A 19,614-nucleotide genomic window follows, 5' to 3' on the forward strand; every position below is an offset into this window, starting at 1 on the left:
GATGTCTGTGAGGGCAGCTGCAGCATCCAGCAGAACCACAGAGACAAGGATTGCCATGACTGCTGTCAGAGGTAGAGCTGGGGAAGTGTTCTGCTCCTCAGGTGTGATGTGAGAAAAGAAGAAATTGTGGTGTTAGAACCTGCCAGTGGAACTGCTGCCCTGTTTTACACATCTCTTCTCCCAAAGGTCTTCCTGACTTGGTGGATAATCCAAGTGGGAGCTAGCTCTTACCTCTTTGCTTTAATGCTTGTAAGTGCAAAATTATTCTCCTCAGAAGGAAACTGTCAACTGTTGTACTCTAGATAAGGGATGTGTCACCTGAAACCCAGGTACCAGGAGTGCACCTGCTGCTCTCCATGGCTCCAGATCCAACTCTGCTGGAGCCACCACAACAGCCTCCCCTGCTCTCAAAGTTTGGATGAGAGGCTGAAGACTTAATCTGTCATGTCAATGAGCTTATAAACAGAGGAGTTCAGCCATTCCCAGGAGTAGGAACAGGATTCCACACTCAGAGCCTTACTGGAAGGTGGATGGTGCTGTTTGGAAGAGACCAATGCAGACCCAGCAGCCTCACTCACCCAAAATGAATCAGAGTTGCTTCCCTGGGCAGTGGGGTGCAGGTCTCAGACATGCAGGCTGTGGTGAAGGTGCCAAGAGGACAAACTTCACACACGCTGTCCTTGAGGTTTGTGCCAAGAAGGGAGAAGCCCACTGGATTTCTCTCCACAGCTCTGGCTAAGGGGAGTTCAGCATAATCTTTGTGACCCAGTGATTCCTGCAGAGACCCTTCACCATGGGCCGCAGCTCACACACTTCTGCCTTAATGCAAGGAAAAAGCATCCAGAGTTCTTGGCCACATCACACTCAGTGCCCGCGCTCCAACAGCGCGACCAACACCTCGGTGAGGACACAAGGTCTGGGTTACACAAGAACCAGGGCCCTGAGGCCAGCTCCTCATGGCCCCTGAGGCAGGTCCCTCATGGCCACTGAAGCAGGTCCTTCATGCCACTGAGGTGGGGCTCTCATGGCCCCCGAGGTGGTTCCCTCACGCCACCACGACTGTTCCCTCATGGCCACCGAGGTGGTTCCCTCACGCCACCATGATTGCTCCCTCATGGCCACCGAGGCAGGACCCTCATGACCATCAAGGTAGTTCCCTCATACCATTGAGGTTGTTCCCTCACGCCACCATGGTGGTTCTCTCATGACCACCGAGGTGGCTCCTTCACGGCCATCGAGGTGCCACCTTCAAGGGGTTCACTCGCATCACCGTGGTGATTCCCTCACACTGTCATGGTGGTTCCCTCACGGCCATCACAGTGGTTCCCTCACACCATCATGGTGATTCCCTCACAGCCCTGAGGTGGTTCCCTCACGCCATTGAGGCGGTTCCCTCACGCCACCGAGGCGGGGCCCTCATGGCCCCTCATCTGGCTGCCTCAGGCGTGTCCCTCATGGCCCCTGAGGCCGTTCCCTCACAGTCCCCGCTGTCCCCACCCGCCATCCTCATGGTGCCCCAGCAGGGGTCCCCGCAGGACGCCAAAGCAAAGCAAAAGAAGGCATGGAGGAAGGGGACGGGAAGGAAAGGGGACGGGAAGGAAAGGGGACGGGAAGGATGGTTGCCGGGCTGTGCGGCTCAGATTCCCTCAGCGCTTCCCGCCCTCCCGGCCGGGCAGCAGGGAAGGCTTTGGCGGCGCCCAAAGTCAGTAAAATACCTCAAATTGTGCCAAAGAAGCCCCTCAAAGGCTGAGATACCGCTGAGATCCTGGGAAATCAACCCCTCAAAGCCTCACAAATCCCTCAAATCGTGTCAAACCTCTCAAAACCTGACAAACTCTTCAAAGCCTGAAAAAGTCCTCAAATTGTGTTAAACCCCTCAAAATCCGACGCTCTTCAAAGCCTGACAAACCCCTCAAATCCTGGCAAGCCAACCCCTCTAAACCTGGCACAAACCCACCCCTCAAAACTCGGCTTAGGGGCTAACCTTGTGAATAAATGGTGTGGAAGGAGGACTCAGGTTCTGGGCAGGTGCAGGACATTGCTGATCAGGTGAGGGGTTTTGGGACAGGAGGGCAGTGACTGAGGAAATGTTCAGTAGGATTCTGCAGGAATCTGTGGGTTCAGGGTGACTCACATGGTGGGATTCATGAGAATATACAGAGAAAATATGAATGAGAGTTCCTTAAGCTTTACAAAAAAACCCACTTCTTCAGAATGACTTAACCTTTCTCAGGGGAGCAAGCAGCTGCAGATCCTTCAAATGGAGACTGACACAGAAGTTGCACACAAATGCATTTTATTGCTCTCTACACACACAGTCGCATACACAGTATGCAGGTGAGCCATAGGGCAGTCCCAGCACTGGGAGAAACACCATCCACCAGGAATTCAATCACTCAATACAGATAAAAAATCATTATTATAATGAAAATGCTAAAAAAGCATAGCTTACACCCAAAATGTATAACATTGACAAATCAAGCCTGTTACCTACTACTTTTCTTTAACATAAAGCAGTAACATACTCTTTTTCTAAATTGAAAAAAGCATCAAATAGTAGAAATATTCCACATAGTTTCCTAACTCCTGGTCATCCCTCACACTGTATATACAGGACTATGAAAGGGCCATGGGAGAGAAATCCAAACCAAAACCAAACCCGTTTTTGATGCTGCACAACTGATAAGCAAATAGAGGGTAATATTTTAACCAAGTGTTCATGAACCAAAGGGAATAAATTTATCCTCCAGAGTGACTGAGCCAACCAGAGTTGTCAGTCAAGCCAGAGCAAAGCTGATGGCTCTTACTGGGAATATTAGAGAAAATCTCCTACAGCAATTCCATCAAAACTGTAACATTTACAAACACCCTCCTTCATTCTGAAGACGTTGCCCCTGCCCGGGCAGCACTGCACCAGTGCTTACACAGCTTCAACACTAAACAGAACACCTCAACTTTTGCCAGAGATTCCCAAAAAGGTCAAAAGCAAGGCAATCTCTCATACATAAATAAAATACGGGGGGAAATAAAATTCCCTACAGGAGAGAGGATCAGAGCTGGACTATCAGATGCAGTCAGATCCCTCCTCTGGACTGTCACAGGTCCTTGCAGTGAGGACTCCCCCGATTACCAGGGCCTCCAGAGAGGGCTGCTGGCCTTTGGAGACACTTGTTTCAGGGCACTGGTGTTCCCAGGGGAGAAGGACACCTCTGGAGCAACTGACTGGCTCTTCTGGAAGTGGCTTAAAAGTTTGGTCTGTGTTTCAGTTCGGACTTTGTGGAGAGAGAGGAAATAGAATGCTTCTTGCAAACACCTGGAGTAGCCCTCTCTGTAGTCAAACTGGGAGCTTTTATGGAAGGATCCTGCAGCTAGACAAGGGAAGAAAAGAGGGAGAGGGAAGAAAGTATAGTTTAGAACAGTTGTTCATGGCTAGAGATCCATACAACAGTCACAGATTTGTGGTAAAATGGAGAATGAAGAAAACCTCAATACTTACTCTTCATCTGCAGCTGGCTCTGCTGCTTCAGGTAGCTGACAGTCATCTCCAGGATGTCGGCTTTCTCCAGCTTGGAGTTGGGCTGGTGCCTCTGGAACTCCTTCTCCAGGAGCAGTTTCAGCTGCTCGATGCTGCTGTTAATCCGGTCCCGGCGCATTTTCTCCACCACCGGCTTCCTCAGCTGTAAAAAGCAAAGGAAGAGAGACCTGTTATTAAAGGATCCTCTCCCTGACACTCCGCAGGGCTGTTTGCTGCCCACCACCGCTCCTAAACAGTGAGGAAAGGTCTCACTGCTGTAAACTGCTCTGCTGCGCCTGCACTTACTTTGTTTTTCTCCTTTGGTGTCAGCAGGTTGTCGGGCTCCAAGAAAACGGTGCTGGGAGCCATCTGTCCTGAGCAGAGAGGTCTTGGAGTGGAATCCAGGAGAAACGTGTTGCTGGAAGCTGCCTGTGCGGATATTTATACTGTCCGAGCTCGGGGCGAGTGTGTGAGTCTGCGGCTCGGTGGCGTTTCCCACACTCGCCAGCCAATCCGGGCCGGGGGCAGCACAATGGGAGAAGCAGCTATTCTTGCATGCTCCAGTGGCGGTGAATAGCTCGCGGATAATGACCTTCTCCCAGATGAGCAGGTGGGGAGTGTGTGCTCCCTCAAAGGCTGGGATCAGAGTTACGTGTCAGGAGCTGGGAAAGAGCTGCCCTTCAACGGGAAAGGCTGCTGACTAATGCCGCGGATCAATAGCATTCCAGGGGCAGCCCGGGGTTCACATGCGGGAGGAGGAGGAGGAGCAGGAGGAGGAAGGAGGAGGAGGAGGAGGTCAGCTGCCCATGGCGGGAATGCAGCGCCCGGGAGCGCGCCCAGGCACACGCTGCAGCAGGCACAAGGCACACGCACACGCCAGCAATTCCTAAAATTCACTAACCTGGTTTCCACAGGCGCCTCTGGCACCAGCTTTGCTCGTGGGAAGCAGAAAACGGCTTTCCCCCTTTGACTCACCGCAAATAAAAACATTTAATTTTAAGAACGCGCAATTATTGAAAACATTTTCTGGTTTGATCCTTGTTCCTTTCCCTCAGTACTTATGCAACCCTTTAGAAAACTCTAAAGCCAAGTCATTAGAACTTTATGTTTGTCTTTCCAAATACCTGCAAGACGATTTACTTGTGGAGAAGCGTCTTGGGATTGTTTCAGGATCAGTTCAGTATCGCGTGCTGCTTCTTACTTGCTCCCCAAAATACATTTTGCTCTAACTTTTTTCATTTAGTCTATAAACTAAAGGAAAGTTGAGTTCAGAAGAGATTTATATCCTCATAAACTTATTAGACATCGAATTCCTGATTCCTCATTATTTTCCCCTGGGCCAGTTGCTGTGTTTGATGCACAGCCTGTGCTCAGGAGGTGCCTGCAGCTGGGAGAGCTGACAGTCTCTGATAAAAACACAGCCAGGGATTCCTGCTGGAAATCTTGAACCAGATCTGCCAGCAATTTATCCATCAAGTAGTGTCAGGGCTTATGTTCGTGGAGCTCTTACTGTAGTAAATAAACACCAGTTGTATTCACATTAATGTATGTATAGGTGTGTTCACCTTTGCATCAATGTGTGTGTGTGGTCACACACAGCCTTTAATGTGAACACACACACCCAGAGCACAGGGGCACATTTCTCTCTCACTCTGCAGCTCATTATTGGTGCACCAGGTAAGGCTTCAGTGACCTCTTCCAGGCTCTGCTTTTCCATCCCTATTGTGCTGCCCTGAATGGGCTCCCTTCTCTCGGCACAGAGCAGCAGCTGTTGAGCTCCGGGTCTTTTATGTCAAGTTGTGGGAAAGCTTTTGTGACACAGTTTCACATGTTCTCCTCAAAGCCTGTGGATTATCTCTGAGCCCATGTAATGCCACCTCTGAAACCAATCTTGCCCTCTGCGCATCCCTCTCGGGGAGATTCCCTGAAACAGAAACTCCAGAGCTGGGACTCGTTTCTCCAGCTCGTTAATTGAGCACAGGAAGAAGAAAAGCGCCAGTCCTGTGATGGGCAGGGCAGTTTTGCTAGAGACAATTGCTGTTTCTCTCTTGTTGCTTTCCTCTGATTCTCCACTCAACACCCAGATAAAAACTACATTAATTCCATGGGAACAATCATGCCAACCTCACCCTCCTTGCTTTTGGGAGTGGTTGTGCACTAGCACAGTCAAGAGACCAGTGCTCAGAATTTCCTCTCTACCAGTATCCAAACCAACCCAGAGCCTGCACCTGAGGAGGCTGAATGCAAAATAATCCTCTGTGGCATTCCACTTTTGCTGGAGAGGCTGGAAGCCCTGCATACTTAAATTGGGTGTGATAATAAGAATTACAATATTCTATGTATTATAATGAAGTGAACGTAGCGAAGTCTCCCCTGGGTTGGAAATCCATTGAGGTTCCTACATCCTCACTCTGTGTCACACACAAATTTTAAATAATTAGAAATAAAAACATGTCTTTAAACCAGTTTTTTATTTTCTCTTTGGTTGCACAAGGTCTGAGGGGAAAAATTAGCCAATTACTGACCGGGTTGGAAGAATTACTCAAAATAGATGCTCAGTTTCCCAAAATAGATGCTCTTCTTTGGCTGGGCATCCTAAAGAAAGTGGTATCAAAAATTCCTCCCTATTATGAAAAGTTAAAGAAGAATTCATTTGGAATTACACATCCCCTACTCCAAACACACACACTACTGGACAGAAAGCTCATTAGGATCCCAAGATACTGGATCTGGATGTTTGAAACAGGGCACCAACAACGGCTTTGCCCCACAATCCCTGCCAGATGTTAGCCCTTTAGAAAGCCTTGAGGATGCTGCTGCTTTCCCAAGTCTGGGGAGATGCTCCCTGCTCCCAGTGCTTCCCTCCCAGCCATGCTGCCCAGATGGCCTTTTGGGAGCGGGGGTTCCCACTAAACACAAAGCAGAGCCAAGCACCGTTGCTAATGTGGTTTGTAGTCGGGCACACTTCCTTTGTGACAGGAGGGAATATGGTTAGGGAATGGTGTGGGAAACTCCAGAGCACTCAAACTTCCACAGCCGTATGTTAGTAAGTCATTGAAAGGAGAGCAGGGGTAGAGATGAACTGGGAACAGGAAAGACAGCAAACTATGAGATATTTAACTAGTGTCGAGTTCTGCAGAGCATCCTAAAGTGGAAAATAAAATGGGTCCAATCCCAAGGGCCTTACTGGGATCCACACTGAGGCCAACAGAGAATTTGGACTCCAAGATTTTTTTTGCAGATTTCCTACCTCTGGAGCTATTTCCTGATCTCTGTAAACTTGTAAATACAAATTATCTCCAGGCCTACCTCAGAATTTATCAAAACCTAATCAAAATGTGAATTTTTTCCTACCAAATACCAAAACAGGAATCAGGTCTGTTGTTTCCCATTTCTCTCATCCTCCTGGTATTGCTGGTATAAAAGCTGACTGAGTTTTCTTAAAAGTCAGGCTCAGCTCCCATAGCTCTACATGGGTCATACAAAACTCTCACAATACCCTCATGGCCCACAGGAGTTGCTGCGTTTCCTGGGACATATTGAACAGACTGGGGAGTTAGAGAGGCAAACAGGAGATGTGGCTCAGAATTCTCAGTGCAATCGAATTCACCTCTGCCACCTCCAGTGGGACAATTGGCTTTGGCCTGACTGGTGGATGAGCAGGGTTCTGCTCTGCAGCTCCTTTCCCTGTCATTTCCTCCTTGTCCTTCCCTGTCCTGCTGCTTGGCTGGTGCAATTTCTGTCTGCCTGCACAGCTTCCTTCCCTTGTTTTTTTCCTTTTTCCTCGTGCCTTACTTTCCCTCCATGCAGGTTTTATAATCTGATTTTTCGATCTGTCACTCCTTTCCCCCCTGCCTGTCACAGGCAGATGTGGTTTGAGGACAGGGGTGTCTCAGAGCCCCACAGCCGTGGTGAGTGTGGAGTTCCCTCCAGTTTCCCACACCGCTCTCCCATTCAGGGCATTCAGGCACAGGATAAAGGAAGTGTGCCATGCTACAAGCTGAATTAGAAATGGTGTTTGACTTCCTTTTGTACTCCACAGAAACCTTGCTCTGGGCAGACCATCTGCATAGCCCTCACCGTGGAGAAAACCATTGATCAAGGCCTGTCAGCCCAGCTGGGGGAACTTGGGAAAGTAATTCCTTGTGCCACTTCAGCTCTTTAGGGCTTAACATCTGGCTGGAGGGGGAGGCGACAGTTGATGGTTTAACAGTCTTGCTTCCTTTCAAGTTTGGGATGCTGTTTTGATCCCAGATAAGCCTTTCTGAAATCCTGATTTTAATAACATGGAAAGCATCCAGAAGAGTAGGATAATGCACTGGCTTTGCATTTTCAAAGTGCTTTACAAATACCAGCTAATGAATTCTCAGCGACCTCCTCTGTGGGTGAGGATGTATTATTAGCAGTGTTTTACAAAGGCGGGAAAATGAGGCTGAGAGAAGAAAACCAAGATTTCAAGATTTCAAACAGCCTACAGGTCGCAGGCTTCTATGGCCAAGAGGCTCTTTGAGACATCTGGTTTGCAAAAATGCTCAGCACCCACTTTTGTTTTAATTAGCTTTGGCATCTCTGAATGGGGCCAGCTCCTTTGCTTATGGGAGGACTTGGATTTCCAGGCTGGACCACACTCACAGCCATGCACCACCCGGAGAAGCAGATACCAAAGTTCTCCTTTGCCCTCCAGTTCAGCAGTGGCTCTTGAGAACATTATTAAATATAATTTTTCTAAGCCCATGAAACTGGAAAAGGAAGATGCCTCAATCAAAATAACTTCATCTCTCCAGAAAGTAAACAAAGTTTTCATTTGCTTATTCTCACTCCTGCAGACCTGCAGCTGTGCTTATTCCCTGATCAAGTCTGTCTGTCTGTCAGCACCACTGAATTCTGCTCAGCTGCTCCCAGCAGGTATGGTTTATCCTGGGACTGGAGCTCCTCAGGGAGGGAATGTGCCCTGAATTCCATGGATTCCTGAGACAATATGAGGAAATTTGACAACATTTCTTGCCCTGTGGGTGGAGATGAGGGCACCCACCCCTGCCCATGGCCTGGCTGCTCTTGTGTGTGCCCCTCTGCCAGGCCTTTGCTTGGCTCAGGACCAGGTTATCCACCTCCTGAAAAACCCTTCTTGCTTTTATCAGACACCATCTCTGCATTCTGCTGCCAGCTGAGCATGGCAAAGATGTCTCCAAAACCCACCTGCCTGGCAGGGCAGGACCTCACAGGAGCCCCAGGACACTTTTCCCAGACACATCCATTGTGCTCTGCAGCTGGTGACTGATGACTGCCAAGCACAAGAAAATGGGTTCCAGTGGGAGCTTACACCCCAAAACTCACCCAAAACTCACCTCAAAACTCAGGCTGAGCTCAAGGGAAGAGGAGCAATCCACTGGGGCATTAGGGAGAGTCAGCTTCAGGTTATAGACTTGTTCCCAAGGCAGGGACAATCAAGTGAGGCTCAGGGGACACCCAGGAAACCTGGGGCTCTTATCTCCCACCACTGCCCTCGCTGGCTTCTGACTGATTAAATATCTGCCTCATGCAGATGGGACTAATTGCTGCTCCTGTCAGGGGAGAGGTGCCTGCCCTCCTGTCTGGCAGGGACACACCATTCCCCTCTCGTTAATGACACTAAGTGGCTGCTGGGGCCAGAGCTCAGGAGCCACGTTCCCTATTCCCAACCTGCTCTGCTGAAATATCCTCTCTGCAGGTTACCTGCTCCCTGCCAAAAGCTTGGCAGCACTGTTTGCTGATTCCTGTGACTTTTATCAGGAGACTTATAATGCTTAGGACCTTCAGCAGGACTTCACATCCAAGCCTCATAATTCTATAAAGAGAAAAAATTCATTGTGTCTATCCAAAGTCAAAATGCTCAGGGGAAAAAAAAAAAAAAAAAGGCATCAAAATGTTTTTATTTGTATTAGAAGCATTAAATTCTTTTTGTTAAACCTATGTGATGTGATGTGTTCATTCCTCAAATCCCAAATTTTGACATTTGAAAGGCTGGCAGCACTGCCAGACCCGCAGAGGTGCAGAGCCCATTGTCAGAGCTGAATGCCACTGCCTCCCAAAAAACCAACCAAAACCAAACAATGAAGGAAGTGCATGAACCCAGCAGCTTCTGTTTGCTGCCCTCTCTGCATTGTCAGTGAGAGTCCTTGACCAGGGCAGGGGAGGTGACTGATGGGGAATTCCAGAGGATTTTCAGGGAGCTCCCAGTGAGCTCAGCACCATCCGGGATGCTTGGGAGAAACCTCAAACCCAGCACGTGGGAGATCCCTCAGCCCCATCCCAGGGACGGGGAGCAGCAGCGTTTCCAAAATCCCCGGTAATTCAGCACTGAGCGCCACGAGCCCCGGGAAGGAGCAGAAGGACGGGATAGATCCATCCCGCGGTTGTTTTTTCCGGGTTGGGAGGAGGAGGGTGGTAAACACAGGACATGGTGGCTCCCGCCAAGCCTGCTCCCAGGGCAATGTGTTCCTTTGAGACATAATTGATTCCTGCCATCAGGCACCAGCCTGCTCTCCCCCAGGGTCAGCGCTTTCCCACATCCAACCCCATTATCCCACGGACCGTGCCTTTTGTACAACACACTCCAGCTATTCATGTGCAAAGCAGCTGTAATCCCCAGACCTTTCAGAGTCAATATACCAGGAAATAATAAATCCCTCTTGTGCACTCTTGAATATGCCGAGAGGTGACTTGTGGGAATTTCAGCTGGACAGAAAAATAATAAATTCTCCTTAATTTTTAATTATTTGTGATACACACAGGACTATGTCATTGGGGCATGACTACTTGGGGGTCACCACACAAGCAGCTATAGAAATTGCTTTTGCCTCTAACAACCCTAAAATGCAGATCAAGTTGTCTCAGATGTTTCTTAATGATCAAAGTCCACTTTCCTTCACTCATGCACCTGGGAATGGCAGCATATTAAACATTCTGGTCTTGAAGAAAAACTAATTAAAAAAGGTTAAATCTGTGAAGAATGTACTTTACAGTATTAAGGCCCCTTTTTGAGTGGGTTCTGATGTCTCAAGGAGGCAAGATAATGCCATGTTAATGACATTTAATGGAATATTTCATACAATAGATCTAATAACAACATAACCTTTTCCCCTGGAAGAGGCAGATTTCCCTCGACTTCCACTCCACTGGTTCACATGCAGAGTTATGATTCCCATGTGGGAACAGAAGCCAGTCCTGACTAACAAGTTTTACATGGTTATTTCTTTACATATTGCCTTCCAGCCAAACGATTTTTGCACTATTTTCTGTGTAGAATGTCATGTCACTGAAAGACTCTGAGCAGAGCATGATCGGCAGGATTAGGGTTAGGGCTGGGTTTAGGGTTTAGGGTTAGGGGCCGGGTTAGGGTTGGGAGAAGAGACACCAAAGGAAGCAGTGGCTCCTCAATTAAGGACTGTCACAGGATCATTAGGGCTCACCTCAAACAGGTTCCCTGTCTTTTCACACCTTGGCCAAGAACCTCCAGAGAAGAATTTGTGAGAACATGAGGTTGATGAAGGGCTGTGCTAACACTGCAGGGATTTGTGGTGCTGAAATCTGTGAATTTTAACCATTAGATCAGGTCCACCCAGCAGTGACATACAGACCCAGCAGTTCACCAGGGTTCATCATTTTGAATAGCACTCAAAGGTAATATTTCCCACTCAGGTGTGTCTGCCTGGGACACTGGCAGTGTTTTCACCACTGTGTCCCTCAGTGGTGCTGCCACCAGCACATTCCCCATTAAACTGAGATCAAAGCTGGCTTGACCCTGACCTCCCTCCATTTCCCTGGGTAAAAAAACTTTCCCAGCACTGCTCCCAACAGACAGGGAGAAAAGAAACCCCTCTGCAAGACAGAGAGAAGAAACCTTCTCTGCACCCCAAGCACTGCTGCTCCTCCACTGCTCCCTGAGGTCTCCCAGGTGATGCCAGGAAAGCACAAGGGCCACGTCAGTCCTGTCCCTGCCTCCCACCACAGGCACAGATCAGATCCCAGCTCCCAGAGGGCTCTCTGGAACAGCTCAGCACTACTCCCCCATTTCCCAGAAGAGCAAACTGAGGCACAGTAGAACAAACCAGAGCCCCAGGATAGACTGAGCTGCAGCTCAGCATTCCTGCAGCCACCCCTGCATGAACTGGTGTCCCTGCCCCTTGTCACTCCTTTCTCCCTGTGACACGGATCCAGGAGAAGTCCCTGGATGTGAAATGTGCCCGTTTCAGCCTTCCTGGGTGAAAAAGCCACAGAGTTCATGGTGCCCCAGCAGAAGCCCAGCTCCACAAAGGGGTTATTAGCACCAGGCTGTGTGGGTTTGGATTTCTCTGCCTTTCCCATACTCTTCCCCCATTGATAACATTTCTTGCTGGGACAATAGAAGTGTGCCTTGCAACTACTCCCGACATTAGTGACGGTGCTTGAGCCTGAATGATTTAAAGGGAAAGAATCCAACTCCCAAAAGACCATCTGGCTATCAGTTCTAATACAGCAATAAAGGTCAGGGCTTCTCAAGAGTTGGGAAAAAGATGGTTTTTGACACTGAAGAGTCTTCAACCAGCTTGGTCCATGCCTACCTGTCAGCTCCTGGCTGCAAGGTCTGCCAGCATGGCTCCCCTGCTAGGAATGGGATAACCTGGGATACCAGCTCCTGGAGAAAGGCCAGCCAGAGAACACAGGAAAACAGGCAACACCTCATTAAAGCTGCCAGAAGCTGGGGCATGGTCTGTGAGCTGTGTCTTATTTTGTATCATAATCCTTTGACTGCTTCAAAGCGTTCATGAGATGTCTTGTCTCCTGGCTTTCCCACCACACAGGGAATAAAGGGCTCCGAGGACAACATCTGCCCTTCACAAAGAGCTGAGTCCATTCAGGCTGCTACAATGAGTCCCACTCACTGCCTCTTGCAGTGACACCTCCTTCCTTCCTGTCAACTGCCCATTCCCCTCGGGCTTCATTGCAGCATTTCCAAGAAAGAAATTCTTTGGCTTTTTTACCTCACTACACACTTCCCTCCTCCCTTGCCATGGCCAGATGCTCAGACAAGGAGCACACCTCTGCTTGGGGCACCCCAAGATGGATCCACACGTGGCAGGATGCAGCACAGCTTTCCCCAGGTAGCTTCTGGGTTACTTTTGGTGCTTCCTCAAGGGTTGTACCCAAGCAGATATTTTACTCACATCACAAAATCAGAACTGACCTCCAGTGCCCTCACAGCTTCATTCTTTTTCTTGCCTTTATCACAAAATAAATGGTTGCTTCATTCATCCCGGCGTTTCCATGCAGATACAAGAAAGCAGCACATTTTCCAGATGAGGAAATGGAGTGGGGATGACATGCTGAGGGTTACACAGTGAGACAGGCACATGGTGTCTGAGATCTGACATTCAGAACACTCGCCAGGGCCAGGCTGCAGCAAGGTCAGGTCAGAGCTCAGCATACCTGAAACCTCAGCAAGAGGCAGAACCGACCTCCTTGCTGAGGATCTCAGCTGCTAAATCCCAATCATGGCCCACCTCTGGTTTCCCAAGACTTCCCAGGAGTCTGAGTTGAACCTCATGTTATCCTTTAGCACATCTTAACCTGGAAAAGTCTGTATGGAAGAGATAAAAGAGAAAAAGGAAAAGCAAGAGGTACAGGGGTGACTGTGCATGGCCCAGCTCTGCTGGGAGGTGTGGGGACAGTGGTGCAACGTGCTCACAGACCCTGGTGTGTTATGGGGAAGAGAGAAAGTGGAGTGCAATTCTCTAGTTATTCTTGCTGTTGGTCAAACAGCCATTTAGAAATGTCGTGCAAAGAAACGTGTGGTCACACTTTGGGTCACCCATGAAAGTGCAATGATTGGATGGACACACACACTCACACATACAGACACACACAGAGAAATTCCCCAGGCTCTGGGAAGGGCAGAGATGTCCCGGGGGCTGGTGATTGAACCCTGGCAGGGCTGCCCTCCCTTTCCCACCTTCCCCCAAAAGCGTGCCTCCTCCACGCCGCGACTGTGCCTGGCACATGCGGAGCCCCGGGAATGCCGCTGATCCCAGCCCAGCCAGCTGGGGAGTCCGTGCGTTCCCAGCTCCCCACGCCGCACACTCCACCAGCAGCGTGGGCAGAAGGTTATTCTCCCCGGGGCATTGGCGATCAATGTACCATGCACTAATGGATGCTTCCTCTATTGTCCCGCTGCGGGGCTGGATTGGCTGCGGGCTGTGGGAAACACCGGCGATCCCGAAACTCACGTATCTGCCCCGGCTCCCCGGCTATAAATAGAGGCACTTGGGAGCTGCCCAAGCATCGCCTCACGCTCGGCACAGCAGCTGCCCGGGGTCTGTGCCCAGGGCTGAGCGCTCGGAATGGCTCCCAGCAATGCTCTCATGATCCACGTGGAGGAGAAGCTGCTGCCAAAGGAAAAGAATAAAGTAAGTGGAGCCCCGGAGGGCATTGGAAAGGCTGGCCTGCCTCTAACAAATAAATATAACATGGGAGAAGAGGGGCAAAGCAAATATGCTAAAGAGAGATAAGGGGGATTATATATATTTTTAAAAATTAAAATGAGTGGGGCATGGGTAAAGAGCATCACACAACTCTCTTGCCAAAAAAAAAAAAAAAAAAGAAAAGAAAAAAAAGCATCTTTGAATATCAGGGCATCAGAGGGGAAATTGGGTCAGGTGTCACAGAATCCATAACGATCTGCTCTGTCTCTCCCAGCTGAGGAAGCCGGTGGTGGAGAAAATGCGCCGGGACCGGATTAACAGCAGCATCGAGCAGCTGAAACTGCTCCTGGAGAAGGAGTTCCAGAGGCACCAGCCCAACTCCAAGCTGGAGAAAGCCGACATCCTGGAAGTGGCTGTCAGCTACCTGAAGCAGCAGAGCAAGCTGCAGGACCAAAAAAGTGAGTGCAGGGCAGGTATTGCACACCTGGTCCCAGGTGTGTGCCCTCCCAGACACCCCAGAGCACGCAGAGGCTGGAGCTCCCCAGCCCCAGGCACATCAAAGTCACTGCACAATTCATCACTGCACAATTCATCACTGCACAATTCATCACTGCCCCACGTTTTGGTCACGATTTTAACCTGCTGCATTTGCTTTTGTTTCTCTTTCAGCGTTCATCCACAAGAACCCAGAGCAGGACTTTAACAGCGGGTACCTGCGGTGCCTCAAGGAAGCCATGCACTTTCTGTCCTACTACGAGCCCAAGAAGGAGACCCAGGTCCAGCTCATCAAGCACTTCTGCAAGGCTCAGCTGGGTGCAGGTGCCTCGTACTCTGCAGCTCTGCGTGGCCCCAGCCTTTCTCCCTGTGTGCTTCCCAGAAAACAGCCTGCCCAGAAGAGCGTGGCTGCTGCTCCGACCATCTGGAGACCCTGGTAGACCTGCTGAACTTTATTCCCACGTTTTGCTACAAAAACTAGAGGGACCCGTGGTTTATTAGTTCCTCTTTGAAGTAGGAAACATTGCTTTCCAAAGGTGGGAGGAGGGGGCTGTTACTGTTTTTCTGTCACCAGAAATGAGGGTCGCTGGGTGGTTTCCCTTCATAGTGAAGGACTGTGGGTGTATCTTGCAGCAAATTTGTTGCTTTTATTGGTGGCTCCTGGCCAAAGACAGGACCAAGTTCTGTGGTGATTTAGAGAGCAAATGCCCTTTGGTTTCCAGCACAGGCTGCCTAGCCGGTGGCTGTCAGTGGAAATCTTTCTGCTGACTGCCTGGGTCACAGGTTCAAGTGCTCCATTGTCTCTAGATAATGTATTGACCTTCCTCAAGAAGAGAATGTATTTTGTATCATAAAGAGAGGATTGAGCCTTTCACTTTTGAGTGAAAGATGTTATTAAGAAATGCTGATTCTTCTGAAGCTCCTCTGCTATTTTTAGTATCCTTCTTACAGAAAGTTGTGATGATCACAGAGAGCTCTAGGGACAATTCTTTTCATGTCACTTTTTGCTGCTCTCATTTGAGGGATAATTGGTGCCTTTTGTAAAGGAAATACCTCTCCTATACCTTAAGGAAAAGGGGGAGGAAGGGAGGCAATAAGGACTTTATAATCATTCACTGAGCATGCTAAGGAGCTTAAAAAGCTTTTATAAAGTTGTAATGTATTCATCCTGTGTGATGTTCAACTTGTGTGTCTTCACTGTATAATACAATAAAAATGGTTTTAGTCATTAATGCTTTGCTTTGGAATGATTAAAAGGGCTGACACTGCTGGACTGGATGCATGCAGGCTCTCCTGCAGTGGGGAAGCCATCAGGAGGTGTCAGTTCTGAGCCCTTCACTCCAATACATGAATTAAATCTGTGAAATCCCTTTGGCAGAATAGGATTTCAGATCTGGTAAGGAAGCAACCTCTGGAAAAATTATCAAAAATCAAAATGGAAGTGAAATGGAAGTGAGGTGCTGAGAAGTGTCAACCTTTCAGATTTAACAGCAACCCATTCAGCCTCCAACAAATTGCTCATTCCACAGCCATCTCATTTCCCCCACTAATTTTTCCACCAAGCTGAGATCAGCCTTGTGCTTTCAGTTTGTTTGGGAGGGAGTATTGTGCAAATTTCCTAACAAATTCCAAAGAGTTTGGCACCTGCCTCAGCTTGGGGATCTTTGAAACCACCTGCAATGAGGTGAATTAATTTTTGCTGTTTTAATTTTATGACACTAATTCTGTTAGGCTCCCTTTACTGAAGTGAAATTAGCCCATATATGGCTAAAAGTGTAATTAGATAGGAGAGACTGAGGAAGCATTTCCTCTCCTAAATTATTTCCTTCCATTTTACCTTCTCTTCAAACTAAATCTGCACAAATAATCATTTCACAAAACTATTCTCTAACCACAGTAATTCACTGATTTGGGAACCCTCTCCTTGTCCCAGAGATACAGAAACACCACTAAACATATTTGGTCAACAATCCAGCTTTGCTCAGATCCCTGGGAGAGGTGCCCTTGAAAAGCTGCATTTCAAGCACACAGGGTTTGCTCCCAAACAAAAGGAAACACTGAATACCTGATCTTGTCAAAAGCACGGGGCAACCTGAGACCTGCTCAGCTGACAGATCAAACTTCATCCAACACTGAACCTGCCCAGTCCTTGTTTGGTTTGTGGTGAAATCCTCTGTTAACCACACAGAAAGGCCCCAAAAGCCAAACAGCCATGTCAGGGACGTGCTGCTCTGCCTCATTTTGGGCCATGGATCATTTTGGTTTTTATTTGTGCACATGCTGGTTGGGTGCTCTTCACCTCTCTGCCAGTGCAGTGCAAGGGGGGTTTGGGACAGGTCTCTACCAGTGCTCCAGATTTGTTGTTCCCAATGAACTGCTAAATAATTCACAAGAGATATTTTTAAGTTTTATGCTGCTTAGTGAGCTTGAAGAAGTCACTTCAACCTCGCTGTGCTCAACCTGTCCTTGTCAATTAGCACAGACTGCTGCATGCCAGCAAACCCCAGCTGTTGCCCATGCCTGTGGGGTTTTAAATCAAGCCTGATGAGGGCGGTTTGGGGAGTTCAGGCTCAGCTGGAGTGCCATGTGCCCCAAAGCCCAGCCCAGCCTGATGTGCCCCGCTGGGAACAGAGCCACACGTGGCACTGAGCAGGCTGCTGCTCTTCTGGGGAATGGGATTCCACCCGAGGAAACCACGTTTGAGGGTCACAGCTGGCAGCACCTCTGCAGGGTATGTAAAAAAAGAGTGTAAGGGAGAGAAAAAATGAATTCCTCCTCCCTGGGCAGTGGGAAGGGACCAAACCCTACTGGAAAAGCTGCTTTTTGTGCTCCAAGGAGTCAGATCCACCGTGGTGCCAGTGCTCCCCTTCTGCTTTTCATCAAGCACAGCCTTGCCCCTCTGGGCTTTAATTTACCAATTACCCAGAGCTAAAAGCCAGACCTCCAGCCTGCCCGGCCCCTGCACAGCAAAGGTTATGTTTACAATTTATTAATTATTATCACTTCTCATAATTGAACTCAAAGCTTCTTAGGGCTCCTCCGGCCCCTGGGGTGACTGTCCCCTGCTCCCAACACATTCCCACCCTTAGGGAAGATGTTGTTTATTATGCTGATCCCAGAGCTCAGGAATACTCTCCAACAAAGCCCCTATTAACCTCAGAGTGTGGGCCTGAGTTTCTCGGAGTTTCCCACACTTTCTTCCCTATTTAGGGCATTCAGAGGCCCACAAAGGAAGCGTGCCTCACAACAGCCCACATTAGTGACGCTTTTTGGCTCGGCATTGTGACGAGCAGCAATTCCTGTCCCGATGGACCATCTGGAGAGCTATTTTCCCAAGGAGCACATTGATCGATCAGTATTATGTGAAGGCCCTTTTAAAACTTGGGAACGTTATGCTCTTTGACACTAAATAGGTGTCTCAAGAGGGGTTGTCAGAAAGATTTTAAGCCATTTAAGGAAGGCACGGGGAAGAAAAAAAACAACATTTAAAATCGTAATTATTTCTTTAAAAAACCGCCATCAATGGCATCTGGGAGACAGGCTGGCATGAATGTAGGAAATGGTCTAAAATAAAAGTGCTCTAAAATTGGTGCAAGCCATCGAGCTGTGTGCTGGAAGCACAGCCACAGAGGCACAGGGCACTGCTTTTTAAATCTGCATCACACAGACAAGGGAATTCTGGGTTTCCACACTCTCTGCTGGTCGCCCACCCCCCTCCACACCTGTTGCTCCATTGCAGCACAGAGTTCCCCTCTGGAAAGTTATGGATCAGGTGGGCTAAGCTGCCAATTGGTATTACAAGCAATAGCAGCTCTTGTGCAAACTGTGTGTGGAGGAAATCTAAACCTGGACTGAAACCACCACCTGTAAACCAGGAGCAGAAAGGCCCAGCAGCAATTCCTCAGGGTGGAGAACTTCCAGCTGTTCTGATTGATGGATTGTCATGGACACCAGCCTATAATGACAGGCTTGGGGTGGCTGGATCCTTTCCTGGATCCCCTGTGGTTGTTTCTCAACTCACAGCAATCCCCAGGTTTCCACCACAGCTCAGGGTCACCAGGGAGCAGCTCCAGCTGGAGATGAACATGGGGAAAGCCAGGGCTCCTGCAAGAGCATACAGGGACAGCCCCTGGCAGGTTGTGATTTTTGGAAACAGCATCTTCGTGGTGCAACTCAGGATTTGATAGGATTTACAGAGGAGCAGCCTCTGCCCACAGCATCTTCAGATCTCACACCCCCCTCCAAGAAAGGGAATTATTGTGTCTTATTGTTCAGTCAACTCCATGTTTGGCAATTTTGGGGATTTGTCTCTTTTGATCCTTCATTCCCAAACCAGGGAAAATCATTTCTCTGAGCCTCAGACAGCCCAGCTTTCTGGCTCTGCAGCAACAGTCCCAGGCACAAATTCCTCCCAAGGACATGGAACACAGGGACAAGGATTTGGATCACAAACATGTTTTAGGGGGACAGGCTGCTGCACTAACAGTGGAATTTTTAAAAAAGACCAAACTGAGCTAACCAATTACAGACTTTTAACGAAGACTAAATGGACTTCCTACAGCAGAGGATGATTTGTCCTTAGTGAAATCCTTTCTGCACTCCATTAGGAATATACCATAGGGACAGTCCAAGTCTAGACAATTTATTATTCACAACCATCAGATGGGAAATGCCGTTGCCATTAAGTTTTCAGGCCTTAATAACCAAACCAACCAGGGGGAATATTTGCTTCTCTCACCCCGCAGCAGCACACAGAGGGAAGCTGAGGCAGGCACGGGGGAATGGAAGATTTGGGATCCCTTTCCAAGGGACAGGGAGCCGGGGTTTGGGAGCTCTGTGTGCTGGCAGCAGGGCAGGGTGCCCGATTCACCATTCCCATCAGATGGTGCGAGCCCGCAGCTCCCAGGATTTCGCATTCACGGTGTTAAACTGCCCACAAAAGAAGTGTGCCTGGGAGGGTCCCGGGGAGAGCCCACGCCTGCGGCACCATCTGCCCGGCCCTTCAAGGAAGGGATCAGCCTTTAATCACTGGGAGCTGGTTTAGCCCTTTGGAGGCCGAGGCATTGTGCTGCGGACAGCGTGGCATTATTTAAAACCGCTCATTTCAAATTTTCAGGGCTGAAAATTGGGTCAGAGCTTCTCTCTCCCCTCTCGCCGTGGCCGCGGGTG

General features: G+C 49.0%; 2 protein-coding genes across 5 annotated transcripts; one reads left to right on the top strand and one right to left on the bottom strand.

The window, feature by feature from the left end:
- Window positions 1-2,281: 2,281 nt before the first annotated feature.
- On the bottom strand, window positions 2,282-8,970 carry LOC130261667 (transcription factor HES-5-like). 4 transcript variants are annotated; one of them, XM_056508138.1, is made up of 5 exons: window positions 8,860-8,970; window positions 4,416-4,484; window positions 3,821-4,150; window positions 3,497-3,677; window positions 2,282-3,368 (listed from the first exon to the last, which is right to left on the bottom strand). In XM_056508138.1, exons 3-5 carry the CDS (start codon window positions 3,881-3,883, stop codon window positions 3,127-3,129), a joined length of 486 nt encoding a protein of 161 aa, XP_056364113.1. In that variant the 5' UTR covers window positions 3,884-4,150; window positions 4,416-4,484; window positions 8,860-8,970; the 3' UTR covers window positions 2,282-3,126. The 4 variants fall into 4 exon arrangements, with proteins under 4 accessions (XP_056364113.1, XP_056364112.1, XP_056364114.1 ...); XM_056508137.1 differs by lacking the exon at window positions 4,416-4,484 and having other exon boundaries at window positions 8,860-8,960; XM_056508139.1 differs by lacking the exon at window positions 4,416-4,484 and having other exon boundaries at window positions 3,821-3,943; window positions 8,860-8,950.
- Window positions 8,971-13,869: 4,899 nt separating this feature from the next.
- On the top strand, window positions 13,870-14,885 carry LOC130261733 (transcription factor HES-5-like). The gene is made up of 3 exons (XM_056508264.1): window positions 13,870-13,935; window positions 14,225-14,408; window positions 14,620-14,885. Exons 1-3 carry the CDS (start codon window positions 13,870-13,872, stop codon window positions 14,883-14,885), a joined length of 516 nt encoding a protein of 171 aa, XP_056364239.1.
- The last annotated feature ends 4,729 nt before the right edge of the window (window positions 14,886-19,614 follow it).

Source organism: Oenanthe melanoleuca, chromosome 21 (genome assembly GCF_029582105.1).
Source record: "Oenanthe melanoleuca isolate GR-GAL-2019-014 chromosome 21, OMel1.0, whole genome shotgun sequence".
In the NCBI taxonomy this organism is placed as follows: domain Eukaryota; kingdom Metazoa; phylum Chordata; class Aves; order Passeriformes; family Muscicapidae; genus Oenanthe; species Oenanthe melanoleuca.

Bases quoted from the DNA above. Each gene is read 5' to 3' on its own strand.
- LOC130261667 (XM_056508138.1), bottom strand. From the start codon at position 3,883: ATGGCTCCCAGCACCGTTTTCTTGGAGCCCGACAACCTGCTGACACCA. The intron at 3,678-3,820 runs GTAAGTGCAGGC...TGCTTTTTACAG, and splicing joins CACCAAAGGAGAAAAACAAA to CTGAGGAAGCCGGTGGTGGA. The intron at 3,369-3,496 runs GTAAGTATTGAG...TCCCTTGTCTAG, and splicing joins GAGCCAGCTGCAGATGAAGA to CTGCAGGATCCTTCCATAAA.
- LOC130261733 (XM_056508264.1), top strand. From the start codon at position 13,870: ATGGCTCCCAGCAATGCTCTCATGATCCACGTGGAGGAGAAGCTGCTG. The intron at 13,936-14,224 runs GTAAGTGGAGCC...TGTCTCTCCCAG, and splicing joins TGCCAAAGGAAAAGAATAAA to CTGAGGAAGCCGGTGGTGGA. The intron at 14,409-14,619 runs GTGAGTGCAGGG...TTTCTCTTTCAG, and splicing joins CAAGCTGCAGGACCAAAAAA to CGTTCATCCACAAGAACCCA.